The 18,332-nt window shown below is 39.7% G+C and overlaps 1 protein-coding gene across 2 annotated transcripts in view; it reads right to left on the bottom strand.

The window, feature by feature from the left end:
* The window catches only part of COLGALT2 (collagen beta(1-O)galactosyltransferase 2), a 109,349-nt gene that overhangs the window by 9,669 nt on the left and 81,348 nt on the right, over positions 1–18,332 (bottom strand). For both annotated transcript variants that reach the window (XM_034666808.1, XM_011237119.3), the window contains exons 7-8: positions 12,813–12,889; positions 7,561–7,667 (exon numbers count right to left, since the gene is read on the bottom strand). In XM_034666808.1, the coding sequence (XP_034522699.1) occupies positions 7,561–7,667; positions 12,813–12,889 (184 nt within the window). The remainder of the gene's footprint in view (positions 1–7,560; positions 7,668–12,812; positions 12,890–18,332) is intronic.

The following is an 18,332-nucleotide window of genomic DNA, read 5'->3' as shown; positions in this document are numbered from 1 at the left end:
ATCTTTCCTTAAGGAATGATGCAAAGACAAGAGGGTGTCTTTTTTTTTTTTTAAGATTTTATTTATTTATTCGACAGAGATAGAGACAGCCAGCGAGAGAGGGAACACAAGTAGGGGAAGTGGGAGAGGAAGAAGCAGGCTCATCGCGGAGAAGCCTGATGTTGGGGCTCGATCCCATAACGCTGGGATCATGCCCTGAGCTGAAGGCAGACGCTTAACCGCTGTGCCACCCAGGCGCCCCAAGAGGGTGTCTTATACTTGGCATATCCCTCACAATTGCCAACGTAATTCTACGTATCATCAGTTTTTTGACAGCTTTGAAAAAATATTTTCCTAATGAAGGAAAAGTGGCTAATAGCATTAAATACTGGAGGGGGTGAGGACAGGAAGAACTGTGTACATGTGTGTGTCTTTCCTTCGGATATAACTTTTTTTTTTTTAAGTTAAGCACAAAAATAGCAGAGACAATCTTGTGAGCAGAAAGAGAGAAGTGACTCACTACATATAAAGTATTCCCAACAAGATTAACAGCTGATTCTCAGAAACCATGGAGGCCAGAAAGTAGTAGGTCGCCATATTCAAAGTGCTACCGGAAAAAGACTGTCAACCAAAAATTCTATGTCTAGTCAAACTATCCTTCAAAAATAAAGGACAAATTAAAATATTTCCACATAAACAAAAACTGAGGGTTTGTCATTAGCAGATCCACTCTACAAGAAATACCAAAGGGAGCTGTAAGGCCATTATGACAGGAAATTAGAGAGTGACATAAATCCATATAAAGCAATAAAGAGCATGGGGACATGTAACTGCATAGGTAAATATAAATGACAGCATAAATGTTTTTCATCGATAACTCATTTTTTCTCTTATCTGATTTGAATTATAGCTGCATAAAGCAATAATTATAAGTCTCTGTTCCAGGGCTTATAATGTAGAAAGAAGTCATTTGTTTGACAATCGAACAAAGGATGGTGGCAGGAGTGAAGTAGTAAAGCAGCAGGTCGCTGAGATTCAGTTGGTTTTTTTATCAGGATATAATTGACACATAACATTATATTAGCCTCAGGTATACACCGTAGTGACTTCATATTTATATATATTATGAAATGATCACCACAATAAGTCTAGTTAACATCCGTCACTCACATAGTTACAAAATTTTTTTCTTGTGATGAGAACTTTAAAATCTACTCTCTTAGGAACATTCAAGCCTGCAAGGCAGTATTGTCAACTATAGTCACCATGCGGTACACAACACCCCCATGATTTATTTATTGTATGACCGGAAGTTTGTACCTTTTCACCCCCTTCACCCATGTTACCCACCTCCCAACCCTGCCTCTGGCAGTCACTTTTGTCCTCTGTATTTATGATTTTTTTTTTCTCTTTAGATTCCACATATATAAATGAGACCATATGGTATTTGTCTTTTTCTGTCAGACTTATTTCATTTAGCATAATGCCCTCAAAAGCCATCTATGTTGTTACAAATGGCAGGACTTCCTTTTTAAATGGATGAATAATATTTCACTGTGTATATTTATAGATAGCACATTTTTTTAATCCATTCATCCACTGATAGGACTCTTAGGTTGGCTTTTGTAAATAATGCTGCAATGAACATGGGGGTACTTTTTTTTTTAGTTTGTTTTTTCATTTTCTTTGGATAAATACCCAAAAATTGAGTTGCTGGATCATATGGTGGTTCTGTTTTTAATTTTTTGAGGAACCTTCATACTGTTTTCCATAGTGGCTGCTCCAATTTACATTCCCACCAACAGTACATCAGTGTTCCCTTTTTGCTACATCTTCATCAACACTTGCTATTTCTCGTCTTTTTTTTTTTTAATAGGGGAGAAATGTTGGTTTTATTTATTTTTTTATTATGTTCAATTAGCCAACATATAGTACCTCATTAGTTTTTGATGTAGTGTTCAATTATTTCTTGTCTTTTTGATAATAGCCATTCTAATAAGTATGAGGTGATGATATCTCACTGTGGTTTTGATTTGCATTCCCCTGATAATTAGTGGTGCTGAGTACCTTTTAATGTACCTGTTGTCCATCTGCATGTCTTCTTTGGAAAAATGTCTACTTAGATCCTCTGCCCATTTTTTAAATCAACTTGTTTGGGTTTTGTTGTTGTTGTTTTGCTATTAAGTTATATGAGTTTTTATACATTTTGGAAATTGACCTCTTAGCAGGTATGTGATTTGCAAATATTTTCTCCCATTAGGTAGGTTGCCTTTTCATTTTGTTGATAGTTTCTTTTACTATGTAGTCCCACTTGTTTCTTTTTGCTTTTGGTGTTAAATCCCACCCCCCCGCCCAAAAACCATTGGCACAACTAATGTTGAGGAAATTACCCCCTATGTTTTCTTCTAGGATGTTTGTATTAATATAAACTAGATTGCTATACATTGAGATGTTAATTGTAATCTCCATGGCAGTCACTGAGAAAATAACTTAAAAAATGTAGTAAAAGAAACAAGGGAATTAAAATGGTAGAGTAGAAGGTATCTTTTTAACACAAGAAGGCACTAATGTCTTAAGAGCAGAGTGACAAAAAAGATGCAAAACATACAGAAAACAAATGGAAACTGGCAGACATAAATTCCACCCTATCAGTAATTACATTAAATATTAATGGGTTAAACCCCACAATCAACGGCAGAGCTTAGCAGAATGAGTTTTTAGGAACATGATTCAACTATGTGCTGTCTACAAGACATAGACTAAATTCAAAGACACGAATAGGTTTAAAGTGAAAGGGTGAAAAAGGATATATTCTGTAACCGGTAACCACAAGAGAGCTGAAGGAGCTATATTAATATTTGACAAAATAAACTTTTAAACAAAAGCAATTACTAGAGATAAAGAAGAACATTTTATAATTAAAAAATCAACCCATTAGAAAGACAAAAATTATAATTATAAATGCACCTTACACCAGAGCAAAAACATGAGGCAAAAACTGAGAAACTGAAAAGAAAGAGATTATTCAACAATAATACTGGGATACTTCAATAACCCACAATCAATAATGGATAGAACAATGAGGCAGGAGAACAACAAAGAAATGGAAGACTTGAATTACAACAAACCAACTAGACCTGACAGATATCTATAGAACATTCCACCCAACAGCAGCAAAATACACATTCTTCTCAAGTACACATGCAACATTCCCTAAGAAAAACCTTGTCTTAAACCATAAAAATCATATAGATCATAAATTAAGCCTCAGTATTCTTTTTTTTTTAAAGATTTTATTTATTTATTCGACAGAGATAGAGACAGCCAGCGAGAGAGGGAACACAAGCAGGGGGAGTGGGAGAGGAAGAAGCAGGATCATAGCGGAGGAGCCTGATGTGGGGCTCGATCCCATAACGCTGGGATCACGCCCTGAGCCGAAGGCAGACGCTTAACTGCTGTGCCACCCAGGCGCCCCTAAGCCTCAGTATTCTTAAAAGGATTGAAATCATATAAGGAATGTTCCACAATTTTTCCACAATGGAAAAAAATTAAAAATCAATAACAATAGAAAATTTGGAAAATTCACAAATATGTGAAACTAAATAACACACTCCCAAAAAACTAATGGGTCAAAGAAGAAATCACAAAGGAAATGAGAAAATAGATATGAATGAAAATGAAAACAACGCATACAAAATTTACAGGATGCACTTGGTGTAGTACTTGGGAGGGCTAGTTATAGCCATAAATGCCTATATTAAAAAATAATTCCTCAAAAGAATAATCTGATCTTCCATTTTAAGAAATTAGAAAAAGGAGGGTAAAGTAAACCCAAAGCAAGCAGAAGGAAAAAATAAAGACTAGAGTGGAAATAAGTGAAATAGAGAACAGAAAAACAACAGAGAAAATCAACAAAATCAAAAGTTGGTTCTTTGAAAAGATCAACAAAATTGATAAAATTTTAGCTAAACAGATCAAGAAAAAAAAGGGTAGACTCAAATATTTTAAAAAAGGTATGAAAGAGTAGGCAAACCCCTTCTGACCTTAGGGAAATAAAAAGAATTATAAGATAATACTATGAACAACTGTATGCCAACAACTTAGATAACCTAGAAAAATATGATGAATTGCTAGAAAGTTACAAATCAATGACTCAAAAAGGAATAGACACTCTGAATATACCTACAACAAGTAAAACAGTTGAATTAGTAATAAAATTTCCCACAAAGAAAGATCCACAATCAGTTAGCTTCTTTGGGGAACTTTGCCAAGCATCTAAGGAATTACCATCAACCTTTCACAAACTTTTCCAAAAAACAGAAGAGGTGGGAACATTTCCCAACTCATTCTATGAAGCTAATATTATCCTGATACCAAAACTAGAAAAAGATGTCACAAGAAAATTATAGGCCAATATCGTTAATTAACACAGATCCAAAGTTCTCAAGAAAGTTATACACAACTAATGAATTGTTGAACACTACATCACAAACTTATGATATACTATATGCTAGCTAAATGAACATAATAAAAAAGAAAATACTAGCAAACAGATTCTGGCAACATATGAAAAAGATTATACACCATGATCAAATGGGATTTATTCAGGATTGTAAGATTGGTTTAACATGTGAAAATCAATCAGTATAATACACTATACCAATAGACAAAAAAAATCACATGACTATACGATCACCTCAATAGGCACAGAAAAAACACTCGACAAAATCCAACTATATGCAGACTGAATGTTTATATTCACCCCAAGTTCATAAGTTGATGGTATGAGGAGGTAGGGCCCCAAGTCAGGAGGGCAAAACTCTCATATATGAGATTAGTGCTTTTATAAAAAGAGACATGGGAGAGCAGGCTCTTCTATCTCTGTTCTTTGCTATGTGAGGGAATATCCAGAAAACAGCCATCTATAAGTCAGAGAAGGACATCTCACCAGATTCCAACCATGTTGGCACCCTGCTCTTGGACTTTCCAGCCTCCAGAACCATGAGAAATAAATGTTTGTTTTTAAGCCACCTGGTCTATGGTAATTGTTATAGCAGCTCAAACTGACAAAGACACCAACACCCTTTCATGATAAAGCATTCAATTAAATAAGAATAAAAGGGAACTTCCTCTACTCAATGAAGGCCAACTGTGAAAACCTCATACACTAATATTATGCTTAATGGTGAAAGACTGAATGCTTCCCCTATTGTCAGGAATAAGACGAGGATGTCCACTCTCACCATTTCTATTCAAAATTTACTTGAGGATCTAACCAGGGAAACTAGGCAAATGAAATGAATAAATGACATTCACATTAGAAAAGATATAGTAACACTATCTACATTTGCAGATGACATAGTCTTATATATAAAAATACTGAGGAGGAATACACACACACACACACACACACAGTGTTAGAACTGATAAGTGAGTTCAACAAGGATGCAGAATATAAGATCAATATACACAAATCAATTGTATTTCTACATACTTAGCAGTGAGCAATCTAAAAATGAAATTAGAGAAAAAACTTTGTTTACCATAGCATTAAATGAGTGAAATACTTGGGAATCAATTTAACAAAATAAACACAATACTTCACAAAATAAACACAATAGTTAAAACTACCAAAGAAAATCATTCAAAGAATTAAAGAAGATCTAAATAAATAAATGGAAAGATATCCTGTGACCATGAACCAGAAGACTTCAAGTTATTAAGATAGAAATGGACCCCCTAGTTGATCTACAGATTCAATGCAATTCCTATCAAAATCCCAGCTACTTTTTTTTGTGTGTAAAATGACAAGCTGATGCTAAAATTCATATGGAAATGCAAGGGACCTAGAATAGCCGAAACCATCTTGAAAAAGAATAACAAAGTTAAAGGACTCAGACTTTCTTACATACAAATGTTCGATCATATGGTAATGTGGTATTGACATAAGGATTGACATAATCCATCAATGGAATTGAATTGACAGTCTAGAAACCAACTCTTACATTTATAGTCAATTGATTTTGACTAGGGTAATGACAATTCAATGGGAGAAAGAATAGTCTTTTTAACAAATGGTGCAAAGATACCCAAACTATATGCAAAAGAAGGAATTTGAATCCCTACCTCATACCATATAAAAAACTAACTCAAAATGGAGCAAAAATTGAATGTGAAAAGATATATGAGGTAAAACTATAAAACTCTTAGAAGAAAGATAGAAATAAGTCCTTATGACTTTGGATTTGGCAATGGATTCTTAGATACAAAAGCAGAAGCAACAACAAAAATATATATTGGACTTCCTCAAAATCAAAAATTTTTGTTCTTCAATGGATGTCATCATGAATTGAAAAGACAACACATAGAATAGGTGAAAATATTTGCAGATTATATATCTGACAAGAGACTTGTATGAGGAACAAATAAAAAGAACTCTGACAATTCAACTAGTTTCCCTTGGTCCATGTGACCTATAAATAAAATTTGGGCTCTTAGGTATTTGAAGCAGTGGTTCCCAAACTCTCATGCACCAAAGAACAGGGTTGCCAGATTTAGCAAGTAAAACATAGAACATCCAGTCAAATTTAAATTCCACATAAACAATGAAAAATTTCTTAGTGTAAGTAAGCCCATGCAATGTTTGGGACAAGTTTAACTGAGTGTCTTATATTTTATGTGACATTCTTACCTAAGAATCAGCTTGAGGCTTCTTAAATGCAGATTCCCAGCCCCAGCCCTAGAGATCATGATTCAGCAGCCCTGGGCTAGAACTCAGAAATCTGCTGTCTTAACCCTGGAGACTCTGACATGGGTGTCCAGGCCACATGTTGAGAACATTGATGAAATTCTCAAAGGCATAAGAAACTTCACAATAGCTTCTAGCCATACTCCTTAGAGCCATTCATATTCCAAACTAACATAAAACATGAAACTACAGGTTTTTTAACAACAAAAACCTTGAAATAAAGTGTCAAAGAAAAGGGCAAAGGAAAGCAAAATAAAGCAAAATAATAAACAACAGCAATAACAAAGCTCTTGAAGGAATTCAACCAAGTTCCCTTTGTGACTTTCCTGCCATATTCCTGGGAAAGATGATCAGCCCAGGCAGGCTATGGCATGATATCACGCAACACGATATACAGGTTGTTATGCATTTTTCCTCATTTATTCTCCTCAGGTTGGCCCAAGTTTGGCCACTTTGCTCTAAATCAGGCTCTGAATGCAACTCTAAATGCACTCTTTCCCATACACCATGGAAAGCTGGAAACCACCACAAGGATCACCAAAACCCCCAGAGAGAGGGGAAAATCACTTCCACTGCGAGCCTTCAGCATAATGAAGACCAGAGTTAGCTGGATGGTGAGTGGATTTCAGGCCTACTCTACATGGTGAAATTAATTTACATGCTGCTATCATTCATAAAGCTTTTCCCAAAGTAGGCTGCATGTGGCCATTTTGACAATGTGTCTATCTTCTAATGACTCTAGATTCCTCCCGCCCAGCACTAACCCTCTGTCAGAGAGGGCACCTTCCCACTCCAACGACATCTGCAAGGATTCAAGAAAAAACCCAACCCACTTTCCATCCACAGCCTCGACGATCTTGACCTCAATCTCTTGCTCGTACAGGGTGCGTAACATCCGGTCCCGCCTGTCCTTTCGGCGCTTCAGGTTGATCATGAAAATCTAACACAGGAAGAAAAAAGGAAAAGAAATACAGATTATTCAAGTCTTACTTTAGGTTGTTTGAAAAACTAAGTAAATGTAAGGACCAAATTTTCAGTTAGAATAAGGAGTGGAAAAAATAGGGAAAACCGTGGTGAAGATCTGTGTATATTTCATATCAAGTCAAATGATATTAATCCAAACAGAATGACTTTCGAAACAGAACCATCTGCAGTGACTTCCCCCTCTCTTTGTTTCTCTGATGCTTGTTGGTGGACAGGTTTGCCCTGTTCTTGAGATAGGAAAGTTCAAAAATCACTCTTCAGGAGGCCAAGTGCGAATTAAACCCCAAACAGAAGACTCAGAGGTCGGAGGCAGCTGGGCAAGTGTGATAGATTTATCAGCAGACCTAAGTCTACCTCCTGAATGTTATTTACTAAGTGTTTGCCTTGGCCCAGTTCCCATGCCTCAGTTTCCTCATCTGTAAAACTGGGGTGATCCTGGTCCTATCTCATGGGTTCTAAATATTAGCTATTCTTAGAGTTCATATCTGCTGTTAACAAATTTCAAGTCATTCAAAGAATGAGAAAAATCTAGTCTTAAAACATTCCTTGCATTTCCAAAGGTTCCAAACAGAATTATCAAGGTCTCAATGTTAAGAGCTTCTTTGCCAGAATTTTTCAACTCCCCTAGAGATCAGGGAATTTTTCTGAAAGAAGTAAGGCGAAGGGAGCCTACTCTTGGAGGTAGCCCTTTGACAGAAGGGAGAAATGGAAAGGCATCATTTCCACATCATACTTGTCCTTGAAGTTCCCAAAAATATGCATCCAGATTTCTTCCCATGAGGGCTGGGTTCATCTGTAGCCCCTCATCTTAGCCCCTACATTCTTGATGGCTGCCCTAAACACATACATATCACGAAGCCATGGCAGGAAGCTATGGATAGTGAGATGGTCCTGACTACTTTCAGATTTCAGGAGCCACAGAAAAACCTCAAGACTCACGAATGCTATTACAGGTAAATATGTGTATTCCCAAGGTCCTTTTGCCACAAGCAGTAACAAATTCACTCTGAACATTAAACTAGTCCTCTAAGAGTAGGAGACTTCAGCTGCCAGCAAGAAATATTGATGACACATAGTAAGGAAAAGGAGAAACCCATGGAATAAGTTGGAGGATGTTGGCTTCATCCTGACTAAACCACCCAGACAACTTTGAGGAAGACATTGAATGCTTCAGGGTCCAGATCCCTTTTTCATAAAAGGGGGAGTTGAACAACCTCATCTTATAAGTACAACACAGATTGAAATGTCTATGATATATGGTTTAGATAAAGCTTGCTTTATGCCATGCCCAGAATAAAGAAGAAACTATGTCTTGTAACCAACCTGGGGTTCAGAATTTACTGGGGATGAAGCTTTGGTTCACATAGCCATTCTGAATGTAATCTTCAATATGTTCTATGTGTTATCGGATCAAAAGCTGCACTAAAATTGCAAGCCTTCCTTCCAAAACATTCTCACTTTCATCCATTTATACAGCTCTGGGCAAAGAAACTGATGGGAGAACAAGATGTCCTCCTTAAATAAATTATCCACCTGATGTAGGGCAAAGTGAATTCGGAGCATCATGATTTCATTACTTCTCTTGATTACCTGAGTAATTATTTTTTTTGAACATAATTTCTGTGGTGACTCTGTTGGCCTTGTTACTTGGGACTTCATAACTGAATGGGCTGTGTTGTTTTACATTTCAATTCTTCCTGATTAGAATCACAGTGTGATCGGCCATGTTTCATTCCACAATTTTATTTTATTTTTATTTTTTTATAGTAATTTTTTTATCATGTTATGTTAGTCACCAATCAGTACATCCTTAGTTTTTGATGTAGTGTTCCATGATTCATTGTTTGCGTATAACACCCAGTGAACCATGCAATACGTGCCCTCCGTAATACCCATCACCAGCCTTTCCCAATCCCCCACCCCCCTCCCCTCTGAACCCCTCAGTTTGTTTCCCAGAGTCCATGGTCTCTCATGGTTCATTCCCCCTTCTGTTTACCCCCCCTTCATTCTTCCCTTCCTTCTCCTACCGATCTTCCTGCTATTTCTTATGTTCCATAAATGAGTGAAACCATATGATAATTGTCTTTCTCTGCTTGACTTATTTCACTTAGCATAATCTCCTCCAGTCCCGTCCATGTTGCTGCAAATGTTGGGTAATCGTTCTTTCTGATGGCTGAGTAATATTCCATTGTAAATATGGACCACATCTTCTTAATCCAGTCATCTGTTGAAGGGCATCTCAGCTCCTTCCACAATTTAGCTATTGTGGACAATGCTCTTATGAACATTGGGGTGCATATGGCCCTTCTCTTCACTACGTCTGTATCTTTGGGGTAAATACCCAGTAGTGCAATGGCTGGATCATAGAGTAGCTCTATTTTTAACTTTTTAAGGACCTCCACACTGTTTTCCAAAGTGGCTGTACCAACTTCCAGTCCCACCAACAGTGTAAGAGGGATCCCCTTTCTCCACATCCTCTCCAACATTTGTTGTTTCTTGCTTATCATTCCACAATTTTAAAAGATATGGAAAGGAAGGGGCATTTTGTCCTGTGTATACATGGAGCTACCTGAGGTCACTCCAGGAGAATAAAAACAAACCCAAACAAACCCAAACAAAAAAATGGACAGAAATACAACAAAGAGTCCCCTCAAACCAGAGACCTCTAGTCTGGGAAGACTTTAGTAAATAATAATTCAGTCCCAGCTTCTGCCAGGGCAAGTGCAGTAAAAATTGTAGCCATGAAGGAAAAACACAGACGGCTTGCTCATACTTAGTGAATAGTAAACAGAGAAAGAGCCACAGAGCCAAATGCAACCCAGACACCACCAACAAAGTCGTGGAGTACTGGGAGAATTAAAAAAGCCCATGAATATCCCTTTTTCCACCATCTTATCCCTGTTCTAGAGCCCAGGGTAATTATGTCCTGCACCTGCATCACCTCCCAGGGTTGGCATTTTCCAAAAGACTTCTAGGGTGACCCAGTCCTTACACCCCCATCCAAACGGAAGACCAGAGCTAGAAGATCCTGGTTTTGTCCCATTTGATTTCCTTCGGCTTGGTCCTCATAGGAATGTGTTTAAATAGAAAAATGAATCTATGTAAAGACCTTGGGTTCTTTCACCTAGAGAACTGAGGGCTGGTGAGGGTTGCTGGGAAGGACAGCTCTAGTAAGATGTGGAAGCTGACACAGTGTGTGGTGTGGATCAACCCCACACACACCGGGTGCAGCCCCGGTTTTTTAAAAAATTATTTGCACTTTATTCTAATTCCTCTCTCCCACATTAAACTCATCTCTTCTCATTCTGCCCTCTGTGGAAACAGCATTGTAGCTGCTCTTTTCCACTTAATATTCATGAAATACTCTTCCCCATTCCTGAAGCCCAGACCCACATCAATTTTATAGAAGAAATAGCACTTCCCATCCCAGCAGGCTTTAGATGGCTGTACTCGGGGACACGTGTGAAGCAGCACAGAATGATAAACAAGCCTTTTGCTTTCACTGGAGCAGTGGCGGGAGCACACAGCGCAAAGCCTGGCCTCTAACATACCCAGAATCCATGGAAAATTGCGATCTCAGCTGTGCATTCCTGAGGTACTGTCCTAAGCTCTAGATCTCCAAAGTCTGGACTACCCATCAGCAGCTACATGACATAAGGGACCCCCAGAGGCTTCAGTGACTTGCAGTCCCACTTGGGGCACTCCCACGTAGCTGTTGCGTGTATCACCAAGAGAAGTATATCTTTATATTCTTGCCTCCTCCTTCATGCAGTCAAAGCTTTATCATAAATGTGGCCCTTGATATGCACCCCAATGTTCATAGCAGCATTGTCCACAATAGCTAAATCATGGAAGGAGCCGAGATGCCCTTCAACAGATGACTGGATTAAGAAGTTGTGGTCCATATATACAATGGAATATTACTCAGCCATCAGAAAGAACGAATTCTCAACATTTGCTGCAACATGGACGGCACTGGAGCAGATAATGCTAAGTGAAATAAGTCAAGCAGAGAAAGACAATTATCATATGATTTCTCTCATCTATGGAACATAAGAACTAGGATGATCGGTAGAGGAAGAAAGGGATAAAGAAAGGGGGGTAATCAGAAGGGGAAATGAAACATGAGAGACTATGGACTATGAGAAACAAACTGAGGGCCTTAGAGGGGAGAGGGGTGGGGGAATGGGATAGACTGGTGATGGGTAGTAAGGAGGGCACGTATTGCTTGGTGCACTGGGTGTTATATGCAACTAATGAAGCATCGAACTTTATATCAGAAACCGAGGATGTACTGTATGGTGACTAACATAATATAATAAAAAATCATTAAAAAAAATAAATAAATATGGCCCTTGAAGTGCTATTGTGAAGTTCCTGCCCACTGAAAGGTGGACTGCTGCAACAGGTTTCTTTTTTTCTCTTTTTCTTTTTCTTCTCAATCCTGCCCTCAAACTTTTTCCATGGAAGAACAGCACAGAGAAAATAAAGCACAGACTGTTCCAGAATGTTTTTTATCCACTCAGAATAAAGTTAAGGTCTTAGACTACTTAAAACATTATCCTGTTTACCTTTGAATTTTGACAAAAAGGTTTACAAAACATAACAGTATCTGCTTCTAGAAAATAGAAATTCACTCATGATTAAATAATAACTTCTTTCTAAACCCAATGATTAATTTGTTTTTACCATGATGCTCTTTTAAAAAAATTTTTTTTATATTGAGGATAGTTGACACACAATATTACATTAGCTTCAGGTGCATGTGATTCTCTTTTTTAATCTTTTCTCTTTATTTATTTTTTATTTTAAGTAGGCTCTACACCCAACATGAGGCTTGAACTCACAACCCTGAGTCCAAGAGTTGCGTGCTCCACTGACTGAGCCAGCCAGGCACCCCAAATGCTCCTTTTTAAAGATAAAACAGCTGAGACACAACAAAAATTGAGTTGTTTTCTCAAGACCTCAGTGCCTTTTCAGCAGCCAAGCCCAGTTTTGCTGGCTCTCTGATGTAAGATCAGGCTTGCACTCCAATATAAACACGCAAGCACGCCACATATATGCACATGCATGCACGTGCACACACAGACACCTTTCCTACCTCATCAAATCCCATCTTGTCTGGATATTTAGGGACAACTGAAACAAACTGGGAGGGTTCCATTGGAGGACCGTCAACTGGAAGACACAAGAAACACACAGAGTGCTTTGTTAGTGTAAGGCTCAGAGAACAGAATTCCATCCACACACCCGATGTCTAGGAACAGCGCCTGGGTGTCCGGGGTGGGGGATAACTGTTCAGCAGCTCTTGAGGACTGAGTGGCTACACAAGAACCCTGATGGCCAGGGTTTCCAGAATGCTTGTTCATACACAGCCTGCAATATTTGCTCCATTTCCCTTACGACTTATTTTCAGAGGAGATGAGAGTCAGTCTAGCGTAAAGTTAAGAGTGAAGGTTCTGGAGTCAGATGATTGGGGTCCAAACACTGGAGGAGTTAAGTGACCCCTCCAAGCCTGTCTATTCATGTGTAGAATCAGGATAATAAAAATATATCTCTTAGGGGGTTGTAAAATTTAAAGGAGATCGGCACGCAAAGCACTCACCAGAGTAAACTGACATAGTAAAAACTCAGTAACTTGTAAGCCATTACTTACTGTGGCTCATAATGAAAGACCTCAAATGTAGGCCAGACTTCTTCTAAATAATGCTTTCTCTGTATATCTTAAAGGAGACTAGTCTGGGACTATTTTTATCCCATCCAAGCAGGTTTAGCTACAGGTATGCAAAAGGTCCTTTATTTTAACAGGAACTTGCCTTTGAGGGCCAGCCCACATCCCAAAACTTGGTACAGGGCTAACAAGTAAATTTCCAGATAGGGGGGACACTGCATCTTAAGTAATAAAAGATTTATTTATTTCATATTCCGAAAAAAAGTTTTCTTTACAAACTATACATTTGAAAGGTCGGAAGCAATGCTGAGTAGAGAATCGGGGAAGGTCTTGAAGATTTTTGGAACTGCAAATCCAAAGTACTCATTTGGCTTTCCTTAAAGGGGGAATACAAAGAAAACACAGTGAGAACTGGTAACTCGGGTGGTTTGAGGAACTGTTGGTGGTGGCCATCACTACTATTCGGCAGTACCCATCTCCTCCGTTCCAGGCAGATGAATCATTTGCTCACCCTTGAGGTTGGTCATGGCCTCGTGAACTGCTACTTCTAGCTCTCTAAGCCCTCCTTCCACTCCCACCCCAGCCCACCACAATGGTCACAGTAGCAGATGTTGATAATGGAGAAGCCACACATTTGAAGCAGTCTAGAATGATGTGCCAACATCTGGAGAACAGCTGCCCAGAGGGACACCAGGACCACTGCAGACTTTGCATAGCAAGAAATATGCCATTGCTGGGGCGCCTGGGTGGCACAGTGGTTAAGCGTCTGCCTTCAGCTCAGGGCCTGATCCTGGCGTTATGGTATCGAGCCCCACATCAGGCTCCTCTGCTAGGAGCCTGCTTCTTCCTCTCCCACTCCCCCTGCTTGTGTTCCCTCTTTCGCTGGCTGTCTCTCTCTCTCTGTCAAATAAATAAATAAAATCTTAAAAAAAAAAGAAAGAAAGAAATATGCCATTGCTGTAGGAAGCCAGTGAGATTTTGTCACTATTTGATATCCTAGCATAACCTCTTCATCCTTCTGACTGAGATACTGTCCAAAGAGCATTATTTGTTTAACTTACCCTTCCCTGGTATATTAAAGAGAAATCATCACATCTAGTTTCACTTATGATCGAATGATGTGAAGTTCTAGAAGGTAGTGAGTCAGGTTTCCTAACCCAAATAGAAGAGCTGGTCTCATTCCTTCTAGCCTGACCCCTCTTATCACATTTCTGTGAATACATAATGCTGTATTTCTGTTTCCATTAGAAGCCCAGGATATTTTGTTCCTTTCTGTTCCACCCCAGTCTTCCTTAATTTTTTTTTTAAATCAACAAATATTGATGGAGGAGCCACCATGTACAGAGTTAGGCTTTTAAGAGAAAGAAACTTAGCATACAAACTCTTCTTTGTTCTTAATGTTGTTTGAGGAGCTGTCTGGCTCTCCCTCCTTGGGTCTTGGAGTTGGGAGAGGATTATATTTTGAGTTCCCTTTTTCACGCTGTTGGTCTCTGTTTGGCATTCACATGGCCTGCGTGGCTTTAACATTTCAGCCAGAGAGACTGCTTTTAGCCATTTTGCTTCCATCAAACATGGGAAGTCAGTGCAATCACAGGACAAGTGTCCCCCACAAGCCACAAGTGGCTGGCTCCTGAAAGCCACCATTGAACAAAAACATGAGAAATATGTCTGGGTTTTGTTCCCGAAGATAGAGTGCAGCCACTGGGAAAGACAGAATGATACAAGTTAGACCTAAGAAATTTACTGTGCATGGAGAAGGGATGTGTCTTTGCTTCATCAGAGTTGAAGGTCAGGTATATCCCAGCTTTGGTTTGGGGTCATTTCTGACTCCATCATTCATAATTTATCAGTCTCCTATTGAATCCCTCCCTTGACATGGTCCCTCACTGTGGCACACCAGTCAAGACAATATGCTTCATTGGCTCCTGGATAGTTTCATGACCTAGGAATAATAATCAATCACAGCTACTATTATAGAGACCTTATTGTCCACTGAACTCTGGGCTACACTCTTGACATATGTAATCACAGATATTTAATTTTCACAACATATACCATGGGATAAGTATGAGTGTCCCTATTTTTACAGATAAAGAAACAAAGACTTAAACAACTTGCCCAAGGTCACAGAGCTGATAGAGCTGGTACTTAAACCTAAGTCTGACTCCTGAACCCTTAACCCCCACTCAGCCCGCCCCCAAAGCTGGTCCTTGGTAGCCATTGGCATCAAGTTGACCTTGGCAACTGAGGTGAATTCACAGGAGCTCAGGGAGCTAAGTCTTTGCACCTGGGTGACCATCACTTGAGCTTTTTCTGTAGTCTACACTGGAGCACACACCATCCAGCAGCATACGATGTACCAGCCCAGTTATGTCCCCCAAAATACTTGAGAGATTGTGCTTGTTCCAAATCCTAACTAAATTATAATCATTTAATCATAATACTAAAGTTGTCCTGAACTTCCTCAATTGCTGTAGCCACCACCATAGCTCAGATCCTCACTCACCATGATTGAGCTGGTTTTTCAAAAAATTTAATTAATTAATTTATTTTAGATAGAGAGAGAGCATGAGCTGGTGGGGAGGGGCAGAGGGAGAGGGAGAGAGAATCTTAAGTAGGCTCTACATTCAGCAGGGAGCCCAATGTTGGGCTCAGTCTCACGACCCTGAGATCATGACCTGAGCCAAAATCAAGAGTCGGATGCTTAACCGGCTGAGCCACTCAGACACGTCCATGCTTGCGCTGTTTTAATATTTTTCAAACTCTCATGCACTTAGTCTTGCCTCATTCTAACTCATTATGCAGACTATTGTCAAAATAATCTTCTCCTTCAAGCACAATGCTGTTCTCGACAACAACGGTCACACTCAACACTTTGCAATTTGTTAAGTGCTTTCATATTCATGACATCATTTATCTTCATTTATCTTTTGGTTGTTTTTATATATGAAGAAATTGAGACCCACCCAGATGTAGACTTGCCCAGGGTCAAATAGGGAGTAATTGGTGTCAAGATCCAATAGTGAGTGAGTGGTAAGATTATTGGACCTTCTGATTTCATGTCCAATAATCTTAATAATCTTTACCTGACATTCTGTGGCTCCAGAATGTTGTTACTGAGAACGGGCACCTGAGATCTCCCATCACCTCATGCTCTGACTTGCAAGAACTATCCCTTCATATCTCATGTAACCCACTGACTTCTTTCACCTTTACCAGATCTAGCCTCCTGTCATTCATCCCCCAATTTTCTGTACGGAAAACACATTCTTATTTTCCGTACGGCCCCTAACATATGAAGTGAGTACGTACGTGTGGAGTGATGGGCACAGTGCTTCCCGTGAGCCTTTGCTGGTACCTCACCCTTTCTCCTACCCCACCCGAGTCCTCACTCTGTTCTCTGAAACTCTAGTCTGTACCTCATCAACTCTTTGACATTTTTAGTCTCTTACTTTCTCTGAATATCTTTTCACTTTTTAATTTTAGCTAAAACTTGGCTTTCCTTGGAAGACACTGCTTCCCTTTCACCTGTCAGAGTAGAAGCTGATTTTTCTTGTCTCCCCCAATTCACTCCCAGACGGTTTGCCTTTCATCCCTCAAAACCCCCAGCTTCTTTGCAGTGTACGTTAGCGCCCTCTGCCCCCTGGTCACGCCTCCTCAGCCACTGATGATGATGGCCTCCGGCTCACCGTCCTGCTGTCCCTGCCATCGTTCTTAAAACTGGAGCATCGCCACGGTGATCCATTCGACAACCGGGCTTCTGGGTCCTGTACCAACAACCATTCTTTCGGTGACCCACTACCACGTCTGCTGCCATCACGTCTTTCATGTCCTCGTGTCCGTCGGTACCCACCCTAGATTTCTTGGGCTAGCGCTCTAACGGGCAGCGCCCCTCCCCCTTGTAGAGACTCGATTTGCTTCCGTTGATCTTGCTTGGTAAAATCCCAGTCCTGCTTAAACTTGATTATCCACTTACTCAGCCCCAAGAATACTGCAAGAGAAATTCACACAATTGTGTTGACTGAATCGCTTCAAAATTAGAACCACAGATGTCACATTGGCACTCAACACTGCCAAATGATGCAACCATGCTTCCATAGTAAGTTTACTTTCCCACTCTCCGAGCGGTCTGGTTTATGCGTCATCCTCTCTCCTGAGACCTCCAGCATCTCTCTCCAGCTGATGGACTACATAACTCATAAAGAAGATCTTCAAAGTAGACCTACCTTTTCCTTCTACCTCAAGTCCACAAACCCAGCTGCGTCTGTACTTACACATTCCGCCTTCCCATCTGCTAGAGCTTGTTCCCACCTCGGACAACTTCTCCAATTCTGTCCTAGAAAACAATGCCTCTTGTTTTCTCCTGGACCTGAGCCTTACAACTGCCTTCTTCTCTTCTGCATCGTCCAGTTCTCCTTATATGTTGGATCCTTCTTGTTAGTATATGAATAGGCTAAAACCCTGTCTTGGAAAAAACAAAACAAAACAAAACAAAATAACCTCTCCTTTGATCTCTCATGCTCTTTCACCCACCATCCTATTTCTCTATCCCCATCTCAAGAAGATTCCACTTTCTCATCTCCCCCTTGTCCTCCCTTTCGCCTACTCCAGTGGGCTTACGTCCCCATCAGTGCACTATGGTGGCTCTTATCAAGGTCACCACAGATCTTTATCTTGACAGAACCAATGTTAAATTCCTTATCCTCATTTTACTGGACTTCTCAGCCACATCTGGCTCCTTCCTGAGACACTTCTCAATTTTTCCTTCCAGCTTTTTGGCTGTTTGTCCCCCCTAGGGATCTGCCCTGTTCCCTCCCCTCTTCTCTTTCTATGATCTTTTACTAAACAAATTCATACTGTTCCATGACTTCAAATGTCCTTTTAATGTTGATGACTTTCAAATGTCTGTCTCCAGCTGGAGTTTCGTCCCTGAACACCAGACTCATATCC

The sequence above is a fragment of the Ailuropoda melanoleuca genome, chromosome 8 (assembly GCF_002007445.2).
Source record: "Ailuropoda melanoleuca isolate Jingjing chromosome 8, ASM200744v2, whole genome shotgun sequence".
NCBI classification, from domain to species: Eukaryota; Metazoa; Chordata; class Mammalia; order Carnivora; family Ursidae; genus Ailuropoda; species Ailuropoda melanoleuca.
This window is presented reverse-complemented; position numbering and strand designations above follow the sequence as displayed.